The sequence below is a fragment of the Pleurodeles waltl genome, chromosome 4_1 (assembly GCF_031143425.1).
Source record: "Pleurodeles waltl isolate 20211129_DDA chromosome 4_1, aPleWal1.hap1.20221129, whole genome shotgun sequence".
In the NCBI taxonomy this organism is placed as follows: domain Eukaryota; kingdom Metazoa; phylum Chordata; class Amphibia; order Caudata; family Salamandridae; genus Pleurodeles; species Pleurodeles waltl.
Window position 1 is genome coordinate 938,695,845 of NC_090442.1, and position 26,164 is coordinate 938,722,008.

Sequence of the window (26,164 nt, forward strand, 5' to 3'; positions counted from 1 at the left end):
TCTTTGCTCCACCGCATTCCTCTAAAGAAGAGGAGCATTTCCATCAGCTGGACCCAAAAGGAGCGTTATCATTTTACCTTGACCGCACAAAAGAGTTCCGGGTGGACGACCAACTCTTTGTGGGGTACTTTGGTGCAAAGAAGGGTTGGGCAGTCCAGAAACTAACCATTTCGCGCTGGGTCATTCTCTGTATTAAAATTTGCTACGCTTTGGCTAAGAAGCAGCCTCCTAAGAGCTTGAGAGCTCACTCTACCAGAGGGAAAGCTGCTACCACTGCGTTAGCTCGAGGCATGCCGGTACTTGATATTTGCCAAGCGCAAACGTGGACTTCCTTGCACACGTTTGCAAGACACTACTGTCTGGATAGCCAGGTGAGGAGAGAGGGGCATTTTGCTCGCTCGGTCCTACATGACTTCCTGGTGTGAAGTACATTTTCACAGCCCACCACCAGGAGTTATAGCTTGGGTATCTATTCTAAGGTAAGGAATCTGCAGCTAGATGTCTCTATCAGATGAACAAGTTACTTACTTTCGGTAACAAATTATCTGGTAGAGACTCTATTTACATTACTGAAGATAAGCAACTTGTTCTTTACTCATATTTGGGGACAGAGGACAGAAAAACATTGAAACATTATTGTAAGCTTCCTGTTATTGCATAGTTATGATGAGGTGGTTATGATGTCTTCAGGCATGTGCCATGAACGCACCAGAAAATCTAGGCTTTGACAAGAGGCTTATTGATCCTGCTATTGTTGGTTAGTAATACGAGTAGTCCAAGAGTTGCCGAACAGTTGAACTAGATGACATCTTGAAGAAGAAAAGAAAAACAAGCCTGGTGTGCATTTGCAACTGTTATTGACCATTTATCCCTCTATTATACTGGATTAACTGTGAAACTGGAACATGATCGTTAATACATTGACCGAGATCAGTGATTTAGTTTTTGTCTCGTGGATGCTGTGTCCTATAGTTCTAGGTTGGTACATTTTCTGCCATTTGTTTGAGCAGATTGGTATTCTATCAAATAAACAGTTATCTGGCACTTACATGAAATACAGTATATTTATCTGATCTCAGGTAAGCATAAGGACCACAAAACTACACAAAACAAAATAAAGGAAGCGATATAAAAATGGCACCAACCTCCTTATGCAACATCCCATGACTGCTGGATATGACAAAAATAATTATTACCAGTTTTGAAGCAGTTAGCAATAGAGAGTAAAAGACTAGCATTCAGCTCCTAATATACGATCAAGGTAAAATTTATGACTGTACAGCAGGAATGAAACAGAATTTCAGACAGCTAGTCCAGAGACATACTCTGTGGAAACTTTTTGGGGAGACTTGCCAACATTTTTCCCAGATCATAAGACATTAGAAGGATTATAAAAATAGAAAGGGCATATGGGACGCTGACCTATAAGCAACCGATTGCAGCCTTTTCCAGAATGATGATTCTTCTACAACGATACAGAGACAAATTGTAATTGCTCAAATTCCAAAACAGGGAAAAAATTCAATGGAAATAGAATCTCCTTATATCTTACCATGTATTGGAGACTCAGGAAAAGAGAATGGGCTTTGTGGAGGTTAAACACAAACTCTGAGATAGAAAGATAGCATGCCAAATTGAGCACAGATGTACAGTGGCAATTTTCTGAATGTCCACAAGAAGCAGTAGAATATGTTGAAACCCTTGGGCTGTAACATCGTCACATGTTTTGAAACTTTAATGTTCCAGTTTTCCCCCTGCTTATTTAGGTGGGTCCAGGGCTCTGCTCTCAAACTTACTTGGGTCTTCACTGACTTCCAAAACTTTTTTTCAGGGACATTGTATTAGGAATGTCTCCCCTGAAGCCGCTCTGTACATGCAGAAAGCCTATGTCAGTCTCAGACATGCATGATGTCTTTCTTTTGTTTGGGTCTTTGCTCAAGCATGACTCCAAGTCATGTTTCAAATGCTTCCTGATACATTCAAAAGCTATCAGGGAAAGGGAGGCAAAGCTGTACATTACTGATCACACGAAACTGGTCTGGTCATGTTCCAAATTGGGGGGCCATTCCTGCTCCACATCTCTGCTCTTGGGTAAGTTGAAGGTGAAGTCATACCTAAGAACAAATACAAGAACTCCAAATGGGAGTCTGCTAGGAGTCACCCCAGGTCCATTTAGAGAGTGCACACTTGCCATTTCGAAAGGCCCAACTCTGCACCAGTTATCTGACTTTAGCCTAATACTACAGCCGGAGCTGATGCACCCCTCATTTCCCAGGCCACCTTTGACTGCACAGAAGGTAGAGGGCTTCAAGGAGGCCATGCTGCAGCTTTTTGCGGATTATTTCAGGTCTCCCTGGAGTGTGCTCTGGCCTTGAAGATCTATTGTGGTCCCCAGTCGTTTTTCTTTTGTCAGTCCTTTCCCAGGGGTGACTGACCCTATTAAGTTTCACCCATCCCACACCTCCCTCATGTTCTGTGTGACTCCTGCACCCTTCTGCTGAATGCATTGCTGCTTCTGGCTGATTCAGCTCTAGCCCCCTTGCCAGAGGTGCTACTAGGGGATCCAGCACTGATGCTAACTTCTGATCAGGAGCTCAGTTAAACTAGATCTTGACCACTGGCTGCTGGAGATTTCTCTAATAGCAGCTGGTGTCGGAGGACTCTTTTCCAGTGCCTCAGGCTCAGCAACAGAGAGTTTGATGCCTTATTAGACCTGGATGTCCCACAGGACCTTCAGAATGTCCCACGTAACAGGGTAATGATAAGAAGGTGGACAGTTTGTTGTCCCCTCACTATACAGATGATGGGTTGTATTTTGACCTTCAGAATACTAGTGGTCTTACCAGCAGCAACTCTTTATCTGTTCACAGGCCAGCAGAGATATTTTAGCTACAGTTGCCAACTGTGGTATCCAAGGCACACCTACACACAGAATTATGAAACATGGTTGTTCAACTTCAGTCTGTGGTACCTTTTAGTGAAGTGCTGACCGAGACTGTGGCATGTTCAAAGCCTTATCTTCTCTGCTGTTCAGCCTCCACATCTCTAGGTGCCATAGGCCTGTTTCAGGTGGTCTATCCTTCTTGACACAGCACCCAACACTGGAAAGTTTCATGGTGCAGGCTACAGCAAGAAAAGTATACCTGATGCCTTCCCTGCAACCTTACCTGATAGAGAATTGAAGCCCATTGTGCTTCGCATAACCGTGATTTCTTTTGCAAATTTGGCATTGTGATCTCTGGTTGTGGTTTGTCTCTTTTGTGAAGTACGCTTATGCCCTCAGGGAGGAGTTTGGAAACGCATTTACAGACAGGACATAGCCAAATACATTTTACAGGCTGCAGACTCTGTGAACATTCCCAGGAGCAGACCTTTGACTAACCTCTTCCTCATTCTCTTTAGAGCCTATCCCATTTCTTAAATAAAAATAATTTAAATGTAAGTTCCATGCTCTATCAAATGCCCCTCATCCCTGTAGGCCAGCCCCCACAGATGGCCCACAAACTGCAGGTTCTGATAGCACTACACACTGCAGGCTGTGTAGGCTGTGCAGGATTCATCATCATGCCTTGATGCGCACCATGGGTTCAACCAGGGACATGTTGGTGTGGCTCATGATATGCCTTTTGACAATTTTGGCAACAAGTTAGATTCTGCTTTGGAGTGTTTTAACGATATCTGTGTTATGACTTGCTTCTTGGGCTTACTCTCCCTGGCTACCAGTTCCATCAACAATAAAGAAAGTTCAGGATTTACTCCTATGGTCTGGCTTACCGCCAGAGGCAGCCCCCATGCAGCAACCCATCCAGCCCTTTCAAAGCTCCAGGGGGCATAGCAGGATCAGAGGCTGGGGCAAACAAAACAAGGTCAGTCATCACATTCCTCTACCAGTGTGCGCCCACCAAGCTGTTCTGATTCCCCCTTTTGGAGTCCCCAGTGTAATAGTAGGGAGCAGATTGTTTTTACCTGTACAACTGGTGTGCTGTTGCCTCGGGCAAGTGGGTCTTGCAGGTTGGCCGTCATGGTTATGCCTTTCTCTTCCTGTGTGGAGTCCTCCCCCGTCCACTCAAACCTCTTCCTCCTTTATGGTTCCTCTTGTTTTCGCTCAGACTTTGGCAAGGATGGAGGCATGTTCCTCCAAAGAGGTTCATTGATTGCTGGGCAAGCAGCAGTAGAGAGAGGCCTAGTGAAGGAGAGCTGCAGTCGGTGCTATTCATGTTACTTCTTGGTACCCAAAAAGAATGGTGATATCAGACCAATTGTGGACCTTCGCTTCTTGAACACCTTCCAAAGAGAAAATTCAACATGCTTACCCTGACCCAGGCCCTCCCTGCCCGAGATGCTGGCGATTGGATGGTGTCTTCAGAAGTGCTGATTGCTTACTTTCATATACCCATCCTGTAGTCCCACAGGCATTACGTTCACGTTGTTGTGTAGTCGAAACACTTTCATTTCACCTTCTAGTCCTTTGGCCTCCCTTCAGACCCTCACATATTTGCAGAAGTCATGATGGTGGCCGCAGCTTATCTTCTTAGGTCAGTTAGTCCACGTAGTACCAGTTCTTGACCACTGGCTGTTGAATGCAAGTTTGTCGCAGTTGGTTGCGTATGATCATCTCACTGTTATTTCCACTAAGAGTCTTCATCAACAAGACTATATCCCAGAGGGGTGTGCTGCACATGGTGTGGTCTTCAAAATGTTTCCCTCCCAACAGTGAGTCCTGCACATTCAGTAAATGTTTCCTGTGTTCCAATTTGGATGATTTTGAGGCTCCTGGACTAATGTATTCTACTTATGCCTCATGCTCATTTCCATGCAGGCTCTGCACCTTACACTTTTGGGTGGAGGGAGAAGGGTGGTTTAGGTGTGGGTGTGTTTTATCTAAAGGCAGTCATTAGTATGTAGTTATGGTTAGGACATAGTTTCAATAGAAAAAGTGTTTTTTGACCTGTCTATGTCTTTGGCACCGAATCTTCTGGAAGTTTCCCAAAAAGTGTGAAGTTGGGTCTTGTTGTGTAAGCAAAGTTTCAGGAAGATCTGCCAAGCGGTGACCGAGAAGAAGGGGGGTCAAATAAAGTGTGTTTCCCATGGTAATTCCCATAGACTCTTTAGACATGCCTGCAGCCCGAACTGCTGGATGAAATTACTCCAAATTTGGCTAAAAGGTAGCAGATCACCCTTTTTAAATTAGGTGTAAATCCATTCAGTTGTTTTTTAGATATTAAAGGGAAAAGAAATTTGTATATCCAGGTAGACCTCCTGCAGAGATGTGATTAGCTGACAGCACTTCAAACAATTCCGATGAGCCCCCCCCCCCCCCACAAAAAAAAAGGAAACGAGGACAGGGTATGCATGCCCTAAACCCCTTTTCTTGGTCCAGGGGTCCCCCTTGAAGCTGCACTGCCCCCTGTAGGAAGTTGGCTCTGTATACACTATCTCAAAGTTAGAAATATTGTGCACAGAGTCCAAGGGTTCCCCTTAGAGGTAAGATAGTGGCAAAATTAGATAATTCTAATGCTCTATTTTGTGGTAGTGCGGTCGAGCAGTAGGCTTATCAGAGGGTAGTAGTGTTAAGCATTTGTTGTAAACACACAGGCAATAAATGAGGAACACACACTCAAAGACTTATTCCAGGCCAATAGGTTTTTATATAGAAAAATATATTTTCTTAGTTTATTTTAAGAACCACAGGTTCAAGATTTACAAGTAATACTTCAAATGAAAGGTATTTCATTCAGGTACTTTAGGAACTTTGAATAATCACAATAGCATGTACAGTTTTGGCAAAAATGGCAGCAAGCTATTTTAAAAGTGGACACTGCAATAATCAACAGTTCCTGGGGAGGTAAGTAGAGGTTAAGTTCACTGGTAAGTAAAACACTTACAGGGTTCAAAGTTGGGTCCAAGGTAGCACACCGTTGGGGGTTCAAGGCAACCCCAAAGTTACCACACCAGTAGCTCAGGGCCGGTCAGGTGCAGAGGTCAAAGAGGTGCCCAAAACACATAGGCTTCAATGGAGAACAGGGGTGCCCCGGTTCTAGTCTGCCAGCAGGTAAGTACCCGCGTCCTCGGGGGCCAGACCAGGGGGTTTTGTAGGGCACCGGGGGGAGACACAAGCAGGCACAGAAAGTACACCCTCAGCGGCACAGGGGCAGCCAGGTGCAGAGTGCAAACAGGTGTTGGGTTTTGTATAGAAAGCAATGGGGAGACCCGGGGGTCTCTTCAATGATGCAGGCAGGCACGGGGGCTCCTCGGGGTAGCCACCACCAAGGCTAGGCAGAGGGTCGCCTGGGGGTCGCTCTTGCACTGGAGTTCGGTTCCTTCAGGTCCTGGGGGCTGCAGGTACAGTGTTGGTTCCAGGCGTCGGATCCCTTGTTACAGGCAGTCGCGGTCAGGGAGAGCCTCTGGATTTCCTCTGCAGGCGTTGCTGTGGGGGCTCGGGGGGGGGGGGGTCGTCTCTGGCTACTCACTGGCTCGCAGTCGCCGGGGAGTCCTCCCTGTAGTGTTGATTTTCCGCATGTCGAGCCGGGGGCGTCGGGTGCAGAGTAGAAAGTCTCACGCTTCTGGCGGGAAACGTCTGGTCTTCAAAGTCGTTTCTTTGTTGCAAGAAAGTTGCAGATTGTTGAACAGGGCCCTGGAGTTTCTTGGTCCTTGGTTGCAGGGCAGTCCTCTGAGGCTTCAGAAGTCGCTGGTCCCTGTTGGATGTGTCGCTGTTGCAGTTTTCTTCGAAGTTGGGAGACAGGCTGGTAGGGCTAGGGCCAAAGCAGTTGTCGTCTCCATCTTCACTGCAGGGCTTCAGGTGAGCAGTCCTTCTTCTGGTTAAGGTTGCAGGAATCTAGTTTCCTAGGTTCTGGGGAGCCCCTAAATACTGAATTTAGGGGTGTGTTTAAGTCTGGGAGGGCAGTAGCCAATGGCTACTGTCCTTGAGGATGGCTACACCCTCTTTGTGCCTCCTCCCTGTGGGGAGGGGGGCACATCCCTAATCCTATTGGGGGAATCCTCCATCCACAAGATGGAGGATTTCTAAAAGTAAGAGTCACCTCAGCTCAGGACAGCTTAGGGGCTGTCCTGACTGGTGGGTGACTCCTCCTTGTTTTCCTAATTATCTCCTCCAGCCTTGCTACCAAAAGTGGGGGCAGTGGCCGGAGGGGCGGGCATCTCCACTAGCTGGGATTACCTGTGGCGCTGTAACAAAGGGGGTGAGCCTTTGAGGCTCACCGCCAGGTATTACAGTTCCTGCAGGGGGAGGTGAGAAGCACCTCCACCCAGTACATGCTTTGTTCCTGGCCACAGTGTGACAAAGGCACTCTCCCCATGTGGCCAGCAACCTGTCTGGTGTGTGGCAGGCTGGCAGGAACTAGTCATCCTACACTGAAAGTCAGGTATGTTTTCAGGGGCATCTCTAAGATGCCCTCGGGGTGTATGCTACAATAAATTGCATCAATGTGCATTTATTGTGCTGAGAAGTTTGATACCAAACTTCCCAGTTTTCAGTGTAGCCATTATGGTGCTGTGGAGTTCGTGTTTGACAGACTCCCAGACCATATACTCTAATGGCTACCCTGCACTTACAATGTCTAAGGTTTTGCTTAGACACTGTAGGGGCATAGTGCTCATGCACCTATTCCCTCACCTGTGGTATAATGCACCCTGCCTTACGGCTGTAAGGCCTGCTAGAGGGGTGACTTATCTATGCCACAGGCAGTGTGAGGTTGGCATGGCACCTAGTCATTTTCTCCCCACCAGCACGCACAAGCTGTGAAGCAGTGTGCATGTGCTGAGTGAAGGGTCTCTAGTGTGGCATAAGACATGCTGCAGCCCTTAGAGACCTTCCCTGGCATCAGGGCCCTTGGTACCAGGGGTACCAGTTACAAGGGACTTACCTGGGTGCCAGGGTTGTGCCAATTGTGCCAATTGTGGAGACAAAGGTACAGTTTAGGGAAAGAACACTGGTGCTGGGGCCTGGTTAGCAGGGTCCCAGCACACTTTCAAATCATACCTTAGCATCAGCAAAGGCAAAAAGTCAGGGGGTATCCATGCCAAGGAGGCATTTCCTTACACCCCCCTATTTTTTTTTTTTTTTTTAGCCCTGAGGAACTAGGGGTGTCCAGATAGCCCCCACCTACATGTTTTTATTATGTGGCCTTGGGGAGGTGGTGGTCCCTGGGTGGGTCTGTGCTGTCCCAGCCCCCCCATATATTTATCTAATGTAGCCCCGGGAAGGAGGTGGTGCCTTGGGAGGTAGGGACATCCACACACCGGGGGGTCCGTCCTCTCTATTTGGTGCCCCTGGGAAGTCTGTGTGTGGCATGGGGTTGGGTTATTATGGAGGGTAACAACCCACTGTGCACAGCCAGCTGGTTATAGGGGTTGGCTGCAGGCCCTGCGGCCAACCTCTGCCGTATACGGCTGTGGTTGGAAGAACATATAGTAATTAAATTACTTTACGTAAAAACAAAAAACCATAGAAATCCACTCAAAGAAAACAAAGGTTACAGGGATGTTATAGTGAAGAAATACAATTAAAAAACTTAGAAATTCACTTAATAACCAAAGGTTACAGGGACATTATAGTTAGATTCTGAATTTACTCAGACAATACCTTAGAAGTTCAGCAGTTACAGTTATGGTTGTCTCAAATAACTATAACTCATGTCCTAAGGTTAACTATAACTCGCGCCCTTGCCATGCACTGCTGATTACCCCACATAATACAGCACTCATGACATCTTTGATAACATCATTGATAGGATCAATGTAATGTTTGCAGTAAAATTATTGAGGAGAAAACTGTGCATGGCAGGGGTGTGAGTTATAGTTACCTTAAAGTACGACCCGGAGGCAGCATGCGGCCCCCTGGTCAGTATCAGCACTGGACTCAACTAAGCACCAACATTAAAAATATGTTAAGTAAGCAGACATGCATTTATGTAAAGGTTAATTTAAGTTAAAGAAAGGAAGTAATTAGGGTATCCTGCACCTCTTAAAGTTAGAAAAACCTTCATTTTTAAAAACATGTTACAGCTAAAGTATAAAAGTATGATAAAGTTTAGTAAAATTTCAAACAGTGCTTCTCATTAACATGCAGAACGGTTTCACTTTAGTACATCAGATTAAATTAGTGAATTAAGAAGCATTTTCTAAGTGATAGTTGTCAAACATTAATTTAGAAACGTTCATTCTTCCCCACAACCCTGACAACAATGCCAATAGTGAACTAAGAGGCAAGTAAGTTGTCATGTTCACACTTTGGATGGCTTGGGGTTATATTACACAAAAATAACATTGTAATTTACTATATCAAATACAGGAGATTTTTTTTTACAGTGCACAACCTGAAGTCATGTATTTTGAGATCCTCCTATGTAATAATGTAGAAAAAGGAAGGAAAATGAAATAAAACTGATAATGAAGAGAAAGAGGGAAAGTGAAATAGAACAACTGCCTGGGATCACACAGTTAGGTTAAGTAAAGAACCCAAGATTAATTCCAAGTGTTTGGTTTCACATTGTGCAGTTCAGACACTAGATGAAAATGGTTCCCTTCCCCTACACCCACCTTACCGCCAATACGCCCCCACCCCCCCGATCGTCACCCTGTTGGTGTCAGTGCAGACCTTGGTCACATCACAGACCAGACTTTGTGGGCCCTGGGAAAATGTTTGCCAGTACCCACGCCTTAGGTCACGAGTTATAGTAACCTGAGATAACCATAACTATAACTTCTGAATTTCCTGCATAAGAACCTAACTATAATCTCCCTTTAACTTTTTGTTTTTTAAGTGAGTGTGTGTGTTTTGTGCACGGTTGTGTAGTTTCTAAGGACATTTTCAGAGGAGAGTTGTGTGCAGTGTGTCGTAAACAGTACTCCCCTGTCTTAAGGCAGACCGTAGCACTGTTTCTGTTTTGGGTAATCGGTGCAGATTTTAGTACTATGATACACAGTCTTGCTGCTGCATTTTGGACCTCTATAAAAAATTTGAAACATCTTTCCGAAGGCATTAATATATTGAGCAGTCGTCCCAGGTAGGTTTTCCACCTGCGGAAGCCTAACAAGAGCAAGTACAGACAGACGTTCATGCAGGCCGTGATTCTATCTTCGACCTTTGGCCCAAGTATGTATCCCTGGGGTGCAAAGTTCCCTTGGTACAATCTTATCCGGTGGCAAGACCTGTGGTTCTGTCCAGGACAATCAAGTCTATCTGCCCCCATATTATGGTCACCCTCACTGCATTTTAGCATCTACACTATCTCCCTCAACTCAGACACTATCAGCACCGTGTTAAAAATTGTCCCCACTCCCATTACATACTTAGCCAAGAAAACGAAGGTTGACCGTTTAATGAGAAATAATTACCAAGTAACAGAAGATTCTGATTAGTTACCATATTTATTCATGAAAGAAGTCAATGCATTTGGAGTTACTGAGCTCTACCTCTTATGCAGTGAGAGCATTAACAACAAGACAGATTTCTACAACAGAGATCTAACAGGAGCCTATATTTTAGTTTATTAAACACCTTTGGCATTAATACTTTCCAGGGAGAAATTCCCCACTAACTGAAAAGTCTCCATTAAATGAGCATGCCATGCTGCTTTGGAGGCTTCAAAATAATTTGAACACTTGAGGGGAAAAAAAGTGGTACAAATAACGACGTAACCCCTAACGTCTTTTCAGCCATGAAACGAACTGAACTTCCAGTTAGTAGGATTTAATTTCCCCACACCCAACTTGGGAGTCTTGTTGTTAGTACTCCTGTGGCCAAATAAACCTCCAGGCAATAAACTGTACCTCTATAGAGAATTTAGGAAACTGGATGCACTAGGACTTGCGATCCTCATCTTGAGCAGCTCTAATCATTGGAACCTGGAATGCCTCACCTTCAATGCTGCAAGATCTACATGCTCCTTGCAACATGGGATTAACGTCTTCCCCTCTCTCCAGCTGCTGAACAGTGACTTACTTCTGTCTTGTTGGCGTTGATCTTGAGACAGTTGGTTTTCATCCAGTTAGTGACTTAGGTCATTCAGGCGGTGAACCTGTTTCATGTGTGGGGGTCTTGTCTGAGAGAAGGGGGTTATGAGTTGCATACTGTCGGCATAAGACCAGATGTCGTGTGTGTGTGTGCAGATGACGTTGGACAGAGGGATTATGAATGCGTTGAAGAGAGTGGGGCTGAGCAATGAACTTTGAGGCACTCTGCATATACATTTGCGGTCTTCTGAGGGGTAAGGTGCAAGGCTGACAGCTTGTGTTCTCTCTGCTAAAAAGGAGCAGATCCAGTGAAGGGATGGGCGTTGATGCCAATCTTATGCAGGCTCCTGATGAGGATGGGATGTGAGACCCTGTCAAATGCTACAAGAAGGTCCAGGAGAATAAACGCTCCTGTGTCTTCTTTGTCAGTGTTCATGCGGATGTCATCTGTGGTAGCGGTGAGTGCTGCTTCTGTACGGTGGTTGGGCCTGAATCCTCAGTGCGTGGCGTCAATGTTCTTGTAGCTGCTGAGTTGGTCGGTGAGGCACCGGTTGATAAGTTTCTTTGAGACATCGGCCAGGTTTGGAAGGAGGGAGACGGGCTGTGGTTGGAAAGAATAGCTGGGTCATTGGATTTTTTTTAGCAGGAGCATAACTGTTAAGTTTCAAAGAGTCAAGGAATGTGACTGAGTCCATGGAGGCACTGAGGATGGGTGTTAGTGCTTCACTGATCAGTAGGAGTTATTTGGTGAAGTCATGGTGGGGGCAAGGGTCAGATTGAGCCCCCAGGTGCCTTGTATTCATGGTAGCAGTGATTTCAACTGTGATGATGACAGACCACTAAGTCAGAGTTTGTTCGTTAGCTGTGATGGGAAGTTGAGTTGCAATAGTGCTGGGGTCTGGTTGATGGTCGAAACTGCTGTGTATGGAAGTGATTTTTGTTACAGAAGAATTCCGAGAGATTGTTGTAAAGATCTTGTGAGGGGGGTGATGTTGCTGAGACGGCAGAAGGTGTGGCTAAATCTTTGATGATTGCGAAGATTTCCTTGATGCTGTTCGTGCTGGTGTTGATGTGATCTGTAAGAACTGTGTGTTTGTTGTTCCATCTCTGCTGGTGGTAGCATCTTAAGGTTGATTTGAGGATGTCTATAGCTGCAGTGTCTTGAGATGTTCTCCATTTGTGCTCCAGTTGCTTGCAGTAGCATTTTGTCAGCCTGAGTTCCTCTATGTAGTAGCTGGCCTGTGGTCAGGCTTTTCCTTTGGGTTGGGCTTGGTGGTAACCAGGGTGTCCGCACATGTGTTGATCCAGCTGTTGAAGTTTTTGTCACTGGTGTGCTTGTGGTGGGCAGAAGCCTGTCCCTCTTTTGAGATGCTTTTTAGCTGCATTGGACGATTCCTGTGGTGTTGGTCTGAGATGGTGCTGGATGTGTAAACTGAAACTGACAAGGATGTGGTCTGTCCAGGTCATGTTTGCTGGCTTGTCAATTGTTATTTTGCACATTGAGGAGAAAATTGGGTCCTATAGGTGTGACCAGCGGTATGTGTGGGTTTGGGAAGGTGCTCAGTGATGCCAAGGTTTGCAAGGTTTTCTAGAAGGGTCATAGAGTTTGGGTCAGTGCAGACTTCGAGATGAAAGTAAGGTCGCCAAGGAAGATGAAGCTGCTGGCTTTGATTCTGAAGGATGCGACAAAGTCTGTGATGTAGCTGACCAAATTGATGTGGGATCCTGGTAATCTGCATATAAATGTTCTGCCGTGGGAGGGGTTGGCTTTGATGCATATCTTGAACATGAAGTGTTCCATTTAGCTGGTGAGGGTGTCCGTGTAGGTGGTGCAGCTGATGGTACCTTGAAAAGATTTTCGACTCAACCTCCAGGCTTGTGTCAGTGGTCTTGCCTAACGATCTTGTAGCCAGCAAGGATGGCTGTAGCAACCCATCTCTGGCCCTGTGGAAGGGTTTAGCCATGTTATAGTGAGAAAGAGCAGATCCAGAGTGTGGTCAAGCAGTAGGTCCCATATCTCAGTGGCGTGTTGAGTGAGCAAGCGTGTGCTGAGGAGCATGCATTCAAGTGTGGCCTGTTGTTGGAGTGATGTTTCATCTGTGTGAGCATGTCTGTGTGGCTGGTTAGTGTGAGTGGGGTGCTGGGTGTTTGGTGTGGGAGTGGTGGGTGTAGGGTGTGATTTTAGTACATGAAAACTTGGAGGAGGTGCATGTGAATGCTCCTGCTGTGTTGTTCTGCGGTGTTGCTGCAATGTTGCAAGCAGGGTTTAAGAGCATGGGAGATTGCAACTAGGTATCAGTAGGTAGTGGGAGACCCAGAGATGCTGGCGCTGGGGGCGGTCTAGCACAGTCTTGCCTTTGACACGCCCGCTGTGTGTGTGCTGCTCGTCTGCGCTGCAGCCCTCATGAAGTCACGTTCTCTTTAGATGCTCCCATGTGGGTGAGTGTTAGTATTAAAAAGTGTTATGAGATTGTACAAAAAGCCGTCCATTAGCCCTCCATGCCCTTCATCCACTGTCAGTTTTCCCCTATTAAAGGTACGAAATGTCTATCGGATGTGGGGAACAGGTGCTAAAAGTACAATTTTTGTCTTATTTCATATGTTCTTCAGTGGCTACTCCTATGATTCTAATGTTGTAACAGAAATGCATATTTGGTTTAATGCTCTTTTACAGAGCTTTGAATTCATCACTTGTTCATGATGCAGATTTTATGGGAAGAATTGTCAGGTAGAAGAAAGCTTTTTTTTTATCATCTGTAACATTCATTCTGAAAGTTGCTCGTTCTTCTGAATAGTTCTGTAGTGAACTCTTGCGTTCCCTTGCCGATGACCTGTGATGTATTCTGTGACACCTTTTTCTGATTATTTTTTGCCTGACTCCGATGTGCAGGGAAAGAGGTTGTGAAAGCCACCGTAATGGACTAACTTAATCATATCCAGGCATGGAATCATACAGATTAAGGTTTGTGCTGCTGCAGCGCCACCTTGTGCTGATCATGTGGTTTTTCAGGTGGTGGTTCATAATAAGGACACTACCTCGAAATTATGTACGAATGTTACGAAAGCATTAAGCGCCTCCTTCCGTACGTTATAGCAAGCAGTCCCTTAACCATATAGAGGAACGAGCATTAGTCCAAGTTTCTTTACAAGGTTATGGAACTCTGCAGTAGTTCCCAGCATGATACCAACACAGCCCGGAGCATAGGACCAGTGCAGGGTCCTCAGCATATCAAAGTCTGGACAGAATGGCACACAAGCACTGGATGGTGCTGTGGTGAGTGGTACAATGAGTAGTGAACATAAGTGGCTCTGGGAGAGACTGGTGTTGCAAGCGCCACCATGAAATATTTAGCTATTGCTTTGGAGTACTGGACCAGACCCTAAACATTTGAAATATTTTTGTTTCCCCTTTAGAATGTTTTGTATCATCTAGGCATTTGGCGCAATAGTTATAGAGTTGTAACCCATTTGCCCCATCTATTCTTAAAAAAAAAAAAAAAATGAAACTGGAGAAACCTTTGCTGTAGGAAGCAGGCTTTTTATGTGGGATGTTAATACCATATAAAGGGTCAAGGGCTTCTCCAGTGAGTGGACAGGGCTTGCTATGCAATCCCAAAGTGCTCTATTTAGTTGTGGTCGATCTGCCTTAGGCTTGAAACAAAGGAGTGCAAGACATCTACAGATACACACAATAGTCAATAAATGAGAAACACAACTTAAGAAGGAGGTCCGCACCAATTTATAAATATAGCAAGTATCTTTATACATGTTTAGGCATCAGAGAAAAATCGTTCAGGTAAGTACCTTTTTAAATAGGTATTTCTTTTACTTCACAACACAGAGAGTGCAATTTCTGAGTTCTGCAATGTTATCCTATGGGGGGGGGAAACAAGTTCTGCAAACAGGTAGAGTACATTGACTTACACGACCAGGCTCCTGGGGTTAAGGTGAGTAGTGGGCAAGGTCCAAGGCAGCACCCATAGTACACCCTGAGCGACATGGGGGCGGCTGGGTGGAGAGTGCAAAATAGCATCAGGTGCCCATTGCGTTCCTATGGAGATAGTCACTGCAAAAGAGGCTGCAGGCTCTGGCCAGGGGGCCAGTCAGGGTGAACCAACAGTGGACCTTCTCCACAGCTCAGGAGTGAAGGGTGCAGAGGTGTCCTTAGGTGTTAGGTTTTTCTCACTGGAGCAGTAGTCGTAGAGGGAGGCTGCATGCAGAGGCTGCAGCCGTCGTCGGAGAGTACAGGAGGAGTGAAACCATGAGGGCTGGGGAAACTTGTTGGCACCAGTGGTCCACTCCAGACAGGGTCGGAGATGCCGGGTGCAGTGGTGACTTCAGATGTTGGGTTTTGGCGGTTCCAAAGGCTTGAAAGTCCCTTCCTTGGAGGTTGTTTGAGTACAGGCCCGCTGTTCATGAGTGGTTTTGGGTATTTTTCGAAGGCAGGCAGTCTTCTGGGTTTCAGGCATCACAGCTGCAGGAGGGAGTCCCCTTTGGTGCAGATTTTGGCTAGGGATGCATACAGGCCTGCGGGGTTGGTACCAGGTCAGTTGCTTCTTTTCTCCTCTTCCGCTGTGGTGGTTCTTCAGTGTTGTTGGTCTTCTTAGATCATCAAGATCTATTTCTCTGCTGCCAGGGGCTCCCATAAATACTGAAGTTAGGGGCTTTAGGGGTGTGTAGGGTAGTAGCAATGGGCTACTGAATCTTGGGCTCACTATTCCCCCTATATGACCACTTCCTGTGGGAGGTGGGCATAGCCCTGTCCCAGAATTCCTAAATATGCCACCTCAAGGATGACTACCTCGGAAAAATCGTGTCCACCTCACAGCAGCCTACCTTAGGGGTGTGCTAGCCTGGAGGTAGCACGCCTCCCTGACTAGCTAATTTTCCCACCTGTCCAGGTGCAAAAAAGTCTCTGGACAGGGGTAGGGTGGAGAGTCTTCCTCTCCTGTGAAGGGAGCCAGATTCACATTTCAAATGCGGTAGGCCTTTGGGGCTTGCCGCCTTAGGAAGGCTAATCTGCAGGTCATCCTGTGAAAGGGATTGTTACACCCTCATATTGACCAGTGTCAAGCACATGCATTTAAAATGGCTTCCCTGGTCACTTACTATGTCTGAGAATTGACAAAGGCATAGCAGGGACATATCTGCTTGTGCAGATATGTCCTCACATTTAATATAATGCACCCTGCCTCAGGGATGTTTTAGGGGACATGGCACACAGCTTGTGTGCCATGTCGTGTTTTCACTTTTGTATCAAGACACACAGCATGCCGTTGCAGCATGTCCTGTGCTTGGTGAGGGGTCTCTTAGGGTGGCACAAGTCGTGCTGCTGCCCTTAGCCCTAAGTACCTGGGGTACCATTTAATAGGGACTTACAGAGAGTGCAAGAGGACTTGCCAATTGGGGTAACAACTGTGCAGTTTAGTGAAAGATAACTGGCACTGGGGCCCTGGCTAGCAGGAACCTAGTGCACTTTCAGTCGAAACCACAAATTCCAGGCAAAAAGTGTGTGTGTGTGGGGGTGTAACCATGTCAGAGAGAGGCATTTTCCTACACTTGAGTTCTCCAAAATTACCCCCTAGAGAAGATGCTGATTAATCACCTTATAAATATTCCCTAGACGGCTACCTGAAGCCCATTCAACAAGTAAGAAATCTACAAGAAGAGATAGTATCTACAGCAAATATTGTTACAGAAGATCATTAATTTCTTATTCATGGAGCTGGTATAAGCAACAAGTGTTACTTTCTGCCTGTCATGAGTCTCATCACCTGTCTATGGTCATGTTCAAGCATTGTTCCAGCCTGGAACCCACTAAAGCAGTAAGGCCAATATGTCTTGTAATATGCCCTGAATCTCTTAGTCAAAACAGCACTAAGGAAATATGAAGATAATTGGTGGATTATCCTGTTATGAAACTGAAGTTAAATGGTGAAGTTTGATAGAAAGCACTTTTTGGGGAAAGGCAATTTACTTGTGCCATCGTGGATGCAGTACTATATTTATAAACGTTGTAGCGTTTGCAAAGTATATCATGCTGTTCACAAAAAAAACCTGGATATTTATCCCATTTTATTAAAATGTATTTAAAATTTTAAGAATTTGCTAAAACATTGGCATTAGCGACAGGAAAGTAGTGCACAGGCCCATCCTTTCAAAGTGAGTCTAGTTAATTAATGATATTGGTTCACACTGTTATATATTTCAGTCTGTAATTTGTAAAATTATTGGCTTCTTGCTCCGTAATTCACAGATCCTGTCTTCATTTTGGGCATTGATTTCATAAGAATAGTAAAGAAAACGCCTTACTCATAAAGTAAGTTTAGAATGATGTTGTATCCTTAACCCTAAATGTCCCATCCACTGTAGACAAAAAAAAGTTCTTTTTTTCTCCAAGTCCTGCACCTTATGGTCCCTTTCATTGTTGAAAATCCTCCTGAGGAATCAGCCATTATAATGATGGAAAGGATAAAAATAAAAATAAAAAGTACTGCTACTCTTTGCACACAGGTGAAGACATTTGTGTACAGGGAGTGCAGAATTATTAGGCAAGTTGTATTTTTGAGGATTAATTTTATTATTGAACAACAACCATGTTCTCAATGAACCCAAAAAACTCATTAATATCAAAGCTGAATATTTTTGGAAGTAGTTTTTAGTTTGTTTTTAGTTTTAGCTATGTTAGGGGGATATCTGTGTGTGCAGGTGACTATTACTGTGCATAATTATTAGGCAACTTAACAAAAAACAAATATATACCCATTTCAATTATTTATTATTACCAGTGAAACCAATATAACATCTCAACATTCACAAATATACATGTCTGACATTCAAAAACAAAACAAAAACAAATCAGTGACCAATATAGCCACCTTTCTTTGCAAGGACACTCAAAAGCCTGCCATCCATGGATTCTGTCAGTGTTTTGATCTGTTCACCATCAACATTGCGTGCAGCAGCAACCACAGCCTCCCAGACACTGTTCAGAGAGGTGTACTGTTTTCCCTCCTTGTAAATCTCACATTTGATGATGGACCACAGGTTCTCAATGGGGTTCAGATCAGGTGAACAAGGAGGCCATGTCATTAGATTTCCTTCTTTTATACCCTTTCTTGCCAGCCACGCTGTGGAGTACTTGGACGTGTGTGATGGAGCATTGTCCTGCATGAAAATCATGTTTTTCTTGAAGGATGCAGACTTCTTCCTGTACCACTGCTTGAAGAAGGTGTCTACCAGGAACTGGCAGTAGGACTGGGAGTTGAGCTTGACTCCATCCTCAACCCGAAAAGGCCCCACAAGCTCATCTTTGATGATACCAGCCCAAACCAGTACTCCACCTCCACCTTGCTGGCGTCTGAGTCGGACTGGAGCTCTCTGCCCTTTACCAATCCAGCCACGGGCCCATCCATCTGGCCCATCAAGACTCACTCTCATTTCATCAGTCCATAAAACCTTAGAAAATCAGTCTTGAGATATTTCTTGGCCCAGTCTTGACGTTTCAGCTTGTGTGTCTTGTTCAGTGGTGGTCGTCTTTCAGCCTTTCTTACCTTGGCCATGTCTCTGAGTATTGCACACCTTGTGCTTTTGGGCACTCCAGTGATGTTGCAGCTCTGAAATATGGCCAAACTGGTGGCAAGTGGCATCGTGGCAGCTGCACGCTTGACTTTTCTCAGTTCATGGGCAGTTATTTTGCGCCTTGGTTTTTCCACACGCTTCTTGCGACCCTGTTGACTATTTTGAATGAAACGCTTGATTGTTCGATGATCACGCTTCAGAAGCTTTGCAATTTTAAGAGTGCTGCATCCCTCTGCAAGATATCTCACTATTTTTGACTTTTCTGAGCCTGTCAAGTCCTTCTTTTGACCCATTTTGCCAAAGGAAAGGAAGTTGCCTAATAATTATGCACACCTGATATAGGGTGTTGATGTCATTAGACCACACCCCTTCTCATTACAGAGATGCACATCACCTAATATGCTTAATTGGTAGTAGGCTTTCGAGCCTATACAGCTTGGAGTAAGACAACATGCATAAAGAGGATGATGTGGTCAAAATACTCATTTGCCTAATAATTCTGCACTCCCTGTATGTTTCTGCTACCAAATCTGCAACCAGTTCTGATATGTCAAGCCTTGGATTAATTTGTTGGGCAGATGGTACTTGGTTGGTTTTTACTTGCTTTTCTTGCACAGTTCTATACATAGGGTGGTGTCTTGTCCCTACATTATTGCCTGGGCATATATTTATTTCAGTTTGTGTTGGGTGACTATTTCAGTCATTAAAATATATAGAAATGCTATTTCTGTGAGACTTTGTATTTTTTTTATCAAAATGTCCCACTACGTGTGTGTTTAAGGTTAATGTGTTCACATAGAAAGTTATTATTTTTTAATACAAACCTGTTTGATATGAAGAGTTTATATTAATTTTCTTTTTGTAGAATTAATAAATGGATTTGGAGATGAAAATTCAGAAAGAGAATTGGACGCCATTCCAGAAAGAAAGGATCAACCACGGCGCCGTTGTGCATCAGAATCTAGTTTATCCTCAGGTAGCAGCTTGTTATGCAATTCCAGGTAAAATAATGATTGGTTTTCAATTACTACAGCAGTTGTACTCTACCCTATGAGTTATCTTGGTTTTGCATTACATATATACATATTAGGTCCTTGGTGTAAGTCATCTACAGTAGGATGTCTATTTGCAGTTTCAAAAGGGACGTCCATAGCTAACAATACTGTGATCGTCTGACAGAGAGAGAATAATAAAGATACAGCTGACTGCAACATTAGATGTAAATATTGTTCTTTGTTGAGGCTCCCTTGCACTAAGTACCCAATATCACATTTTGCAGCATGAATCATTTTCTGGTTTCACATGCTGTGCATTATTTCACCATCTAGTGCTTGGGTCCAGGAAGTTATGTTTTAGAGCTCGAAGAAAAAGAGGGAGCACGAGACAGAAATGGCCACTCTCATTCAGAGGAAAGCGGAATTCAATAATTCCTTGAAGCAGTTCCGTAACCTCGCAAAACCCTCAACAGCTGCGGGGGAAGAGGAAGATCAGTCATCGTTGGAAACACCGGTGACCCCGGAACCCTGGAACCCCACGAGGAGGAACAGGAGTAGTTCTTCGAGATTGATCATGCAGAATATGCTCAGGGCTTCAACGACTCAAGCCGTTTCAAGGGAAAATAGCAAGGCCTTGATGCCAAATCACCATAAGAAGGAATAGACAGTTAGCCATCGAGATCATCCTGTCCATGTACAACAGCCTGGTAAAGAGAGCAGCTGAAACCTATGGGGTACAACTGGAAGAAAAGGAGAAGGAGGGATCATGCTTCCTCCTAGAAACCCAGTTGCCACACTAAAAGGGAAATCTATATCTGCCCTTGTTTCCCAGCATTCTTGATCAGGGTAAGGAGGCCTTCAGGGAACCTGCCAAAACAAGGGCAGTCACAACCAGAATGTAGAATAAAATAAAATATATGCATATGACTCAAGATCTAAAATACAACAAAGGCAATATTTCTGCAGATTTAAATATTGTCACCACTGCAAGAAAAAGAAACAACGCACCCACCTCTATGGGGCAACTACCCGAGAAGGAGAGCAAAACGTAGGGCGCTACGCAATGGAGAATAGCCAACTCCAGTGTCCTCATGAAATGTTATGGACACCAGCAATGGCAGTAAATAGAAAACCTTGTCCAACACTCACAGAGGCAAACAAGAAGAAGGCCAGGGAGGTCATACAAGAAGGGAAAGGCTTTGCAAACACTTGCCTAAAGTGAGCACTAGATGCAGCAGATACAGCCAGCAGACAGGAATCATCCTAAGAAGACACACATGCCTTAGGATCTCAATGGCATGCTGTAGGAAAGTACCTTCTTTCTTGGTATGGTTACCCCCTTTTCTGCCTGTTGTCTGTGTGTTTGACTGTGTTCAGGGGGATCCTGCTAACCAGGTCCCCACTGATTATGCTCTCTCCCTTCAAACATAGTTACTTGAACCATTTTCACCCCACATATGGCACACTGGTGCCCCATGTAAGTCCCTAGTACATGCTACCCAGGGCTTTGGGGTACCAGGGGATCCCCATGGGCTGCAGCATACATTATGCCACCCATGGGGAGCCTATGCAAAGTGTATCTGAAGGCCTGCCATTGCAGCCTGCGTGAAAGGGTACAGGCACCTTTTTCACTACAGGTTACTGCACCAGGTCACTGTAAGGCACCCCTTTGGCAGGCCCTCCTACTCCAGAGGGCAGGGTGCAAGTATCTGTGTGTGAGGACACCCCCTGCACTAGCAGAGCTGCCCCCACGAACTCCAATTACATTTCCTGGACTTCATCAGTGCGGGGATGCCATTTTATGCGTGTACTGGACATAGGTCAGTACCTATGTCCAGCTACATAATGGTAACTCCGAACCTAGGCATGTTTGGTATCAAACATGTCAGAATCCTACTCCAATACTGTTGCCAGTATTGGAAGTATGATTCCATGCACTCTGGGGGCTCCTTAGAGGACCCCCACCATTCCTCCTACCAGCCTTCTGTGGTTTTCTGGGCAGTCCAAGCTGCTGCCACCCTCAGACAGGTTTCTGCCCTCCTGCTGCTTGAACACTCAAGCCCAGGAAGGCAGAACAAAGGATTTCCTTTGAGGGTGGGGCGTAACACCCTCTTCCTTTAAAAATAGGTGTTACATGGCTCATGGCTTGGGGTAGCCTACCCAAGCCACTGGTATGCTTTAACCCCTTAGCTGCTGAGCCTCCGTCCCCTAAATGCTGAGCCCTCTTTTGCTATTTGGGGTAGTTCAGTTCACGCTTAGGCCTTCATAACTTTTGGTCCACATTAGCTATCCACACCAAATGTGCGTCCTTTTTTTTTTCCAGCATACTAGGGATTCTAAAGGTATCCAGAGTTTGTGGGTTCCCCTGGAGGGGACCAAGATATTAGCCAAAATACAGCTAATTTTTTTTTTTCGGTTTTGCAGAAAAATGGTGAAAGAGGGCTGCAGAAGAACGCACGGCATCAACAAAGAGTTTGCAGTGCTAAAATCACCAGCTTTCAGGAACAGGTAGACTTGAATCAGAAAAAAACATTTTTGAACACAATTTTGGCATTTTTCTGGGACATACCCCATTTGTATTATTTTTTTGTGCTTTCGGCCTCCTTTCAGTTAGTGACAGAAATGGGTGTGAAACCAATGCCAGATCCTGGACATCTAAACGTTTCTGAAAAGTAGACAAAATTCTGAATTCAGCAAGGGGTCATTTGTGTAGATCCTTGCAGACGTTCCTACAGAAAGTAACAGCTAAAATAAAAGAATATTGAAATTGAGTTAAAAAAAGAGCCATTTTCTTCTATAACTTTATTCAGCTATGGCAGATTTTTAAAAGGAATATATTGTTACATCTGCTGGACTCTTCTGGTTGCGGGGATATATAGTACTTGTAGTTTCATCAAGAACCCTAGGTAACCAGAGCCAATAAAGGAGCAGCACCTTGCAATGGATTTTTATTGTGTATACCGGGGATACAGCAATTCATTTGGTGAAATATAAAGAGTCGACAATAGGTATCAAGGAAACCTTTGTATTTACAAAATGGGCACAAGATAAGGTGTTGAGAAGCAGTGGTTATTTGCAAATCTCTGAATTCCGGGGTCCCCATACTAGCATGTGAATTACAGGGCATTTCTCAAAAAGACTTCTTTTTTACACACTGTCTTACATTTGGAAGGAAAAATTGTAGAGAAAGACAAGGGACAATAACACTTGTTCTTCTATTCTGTGTTCCCCCAAGTCTCCCGATAAAAATGCTACCTCACTTGTGTGGGTAGGCCTACTGCCTGCTACGGGAAATGCAACATGGTCACATCACATTTTTACATTGAATCTTTGGAAAGTGCCTATCTGTGAATTTTGGCCTCTAGCTCATCTGGCACATAGGGAAACCTACCAAACCTGTGCATTTTTGAAAACTAAACACCTAGGGGAATCCAGGATTGGGTGACTTGTTGAGCTCTCACCAGGTTCTGTTACCCAGAATCCTTGCAAACCTCAGAATTTGGCAAAAAAAACACTTTTTCCTCAGATTTCAGTGCTGCAAAGTTCTGGAATCTGAAAGGAGCCACAAATTGCCTTCCATCCAGCATTCCCCCAAGTCTCCCGATAAAAATGGTACCTCACTTGTGTGGGTAGGCCTAATGCCCGTGTCAGGAATGGATCACACAACGGTCAATGTTTGTCCTTACATGAGGGCAATTGTTGACCCTGGGGTGATCCATTCCTGATGCAGGGACTAGGTACAGACACTCAAGTGGGGTAGCATTTTTAACAGGACAGGTCGGGAAACACTGGGTGGTAGGAATTTTGTGTATCCCAGCATATTCCTGTAGTTGGTGTGACAGAAATGCTAGAAAAAATATGAGTTTTTATTCAACATTTCTTGTTTGCAGGGTATTCTGGGTAAGAAAACTTAGGAGAATACACTCAAGTCTCACCTTGGTGGACTCCCACTGGTGTCTAGTTTCCAGAAATGTCTGGGTTTGGTAGATTTCCATATATGGCCGCCGAGCCCGATACCAAAAACGCAGGTGCCTGCCTTACAAAACCAGGTTGTTGTGTGATAGATACTTTTGATGTTTCCCCAATACGATTTGAGCGGTGGAATTTGGGGCTGAACTAAATTGGGGGGCTCCCAATAGAGCACTCTCTCTGTGCTTGCCGCTGCATCAACATGCTCTCTGAGTTGGTCTAAACCACTATTGTCCCACTGCACAGACTGTGCTTGCGAAGGGACAGCAGGACTGTCCTCATTACCTCCCTCAGAATCACTGCAAGAGTTGTTGTTAGAAAAATAACTCACAGAGTCTGCGCCATTGTCCTATCCCGCAGATGTTATCTCAGTATCTTCTGTCTCAGTCTCTGATCCTACATCAGAGCTGTCCTCGATAACCCGAGTTAGGGCTTGTGCAGCAGTCATCCAACGAGACGCCATCTCTGCTACTGGCTAAACTCTCAATCTAAAACACTAGCCTACGTAGACAGTCATAAAATTGCTGAAGGGTGTGTGTGTGATGCGTGCAACAGTAAATGTCAGTGACCTTACCTTCGAATCAGTGTTCTCTCAAGACACTCAAAAAAACAAAAACAACACACTATTACTTCACCTTGTCACATACCAACCATCACAATCTTCAGTGCCTCTGGCGCCAAGTCCAGTACCCTTCATCTCTCCATAGCCCCCCTCGCACATACATTTAATTTGTATTATAGAACAGGTAATGACTGGCTTTACTAATCCACTCAGCTATTTACATAAAATACAGATTTGATCTTTGCAGTAGGCATAAACCTTCTGTGCTACTTTATGGCATCAGAACTGCCACTAGACAAAAGTCAGATCCTTTTGTAGCAGAAACATAATTGCAAGAGTTAGTTGAAGTATGTGCATTGCTTTGAAAATACAAGCTGCAACTTCAAGAGAACTGGTGGCATATATATTATATGTTCGATGGCATGTGTAGCTGCAGATAAACATGCTATGCATATTCTGCCATCTAGTGTTGGGCTCGGAGTGTTACAAGTTGTTTTTCTTCGAAGAAGTATTTTCGAGTCACGGGATCGAGTGACTCCTCCTCTTCGGCTCCGTTGCGCATTGGCATCGACTCAATGTTAGATTGTTTTCTTTCTGCCATCGGGTTCGGACGTGTTTCTTTTCGCTCCGATAGTTCGAGTCAGAAAAGTTCTATAACTGTTAATTCTCGTCGGTATTGTTTCGATCGCGTACCATCTCTCATCGTCACTTCGATACCGTTGGGTCAAACATCTTTACTCGCCCTTCGGGGCGCCCGCGCCCAGCTCGGGCCTGGTCGGGCTGACCGCGTGGAAGCCTCATGGACCGGACCCCATTCCGTGTTTTTTCCTCAGTGCCACGCCAAATTTCCATATACAGACCAACATCTCGTCTGTAATCTCTTGTCTCTCCCCAGACCATCGAGAGGAAAATTGTGAGGCCTGCAGATCCTTCCGTTCTAAGAAAACTCTCAGAAACAGAAGAGCACAAAGACTGGAGATGGCGTCAAAGAGCACTGAACGTCTCGACATCAAGGAAGAAGAGATTATGCACACCGCAGTCTCTGTCCGAGGGTCCGACTCCGAGCAGGAGTCCGAGGGTCCGACTCCGAGCAGGAGTCCGAGGAGGACAGACCGGTCACGGCAGGACAGCACGTGAGTACGCCTGCCCCTGTCCCAGCCATGCCCAAACATAAGGCCTTGGGAATGCCACTGCCGGAAGGCCATGGCTCAACCCGCAAAAAGACCTTCAGAGACCGAAGCCTTCAGACTCGAGCCGAAGCACTGGCTCAGAAGCAAGCAGACATCGAACCTCCGAGTCGAAATCTCGAAAATCGCTTTCGTGAGCAGAGGCCAACATCCACTCCCACCCTTTCGATCCCAAAAAACCCAGCTTCGGAGCCGAAAAGGTCTGTTTATTTGGAGGAACATGGAAGTTCCAAAGTACTTAAAGAAAGCCATAGATTTTCGGAGGAACACACACAAATTGAGGACATAGATGAAAGGCAAGCCAGAATTCACATTCACAAGGACACTGGCAAGATCATAACTGCACCACCTCTGAAGCCTAAGAGGAAGCTGGCCTTTCAGGGACAATTGGACACCGCTCAGCCTCCAGCTAAAGTGCCAAAGACTAAACAAAAATGTCCACGTCCACAATTTTCTCATGCGCAGTCGCCTCCTCATTCTCCTCACCTGCTTGTCTCTCGACCCCCTACTCCCACACCTGTACATTCTCCTGTACATTCTTTTGATTCACAACAAGACAATGTGGATCCATGGGATCTCTATGATCCAGATCCAATTTCTGATAACAGCCCAGACTGCTATCCCTCTAAACCATCACCACCGGAGGATAGCATCTGATATACTCAGGTCTTAGCTAGGGTGGCATCCTACCACAATGTCACCATGCACACTGAGCCCTTAGAGGATGATTTTCTCTTTAACACATAATCCTCTACACACACTACATACCAGTCCATTTCCATGCTTCCAGGCATGTTAAAGCATGCACACCAGATATTTCAAGAGCTAGTCAAAGCCAAGATGATTACTCCCAGAGTGGAGAAAAATATAAACCACCTCCCTCTGATCCGGCATTC

General features: G+C 45.1%; 1 protein-coding gene across 3 annotated transcripts in view; it reads left to right on the forward strand.

Moving 5' to 3' along the window:
* BRD1 (bromodomain containing 1) overlaps nucleotides 1-26,164 on the forward strand; it is a 453,076-nt gene that overhangs the window by 270,243 nt on the left and 156,669 nt on the right. For all 3 annotated transcript variants that reach the window (XM_069229712.1, XM_069229714.1, XM_069229713.1), the window contains exon 9: nucleotides 19,421-19,556. In XM_069229712.1, coding sequence (XP_069085813.1) covers nucleotides 19,421-19,556 — 136 coding nt within the window. The remainder of the gene's footprint in view (nucleotides 1-19,420; nucleotides 19,557-26,164) is intronic.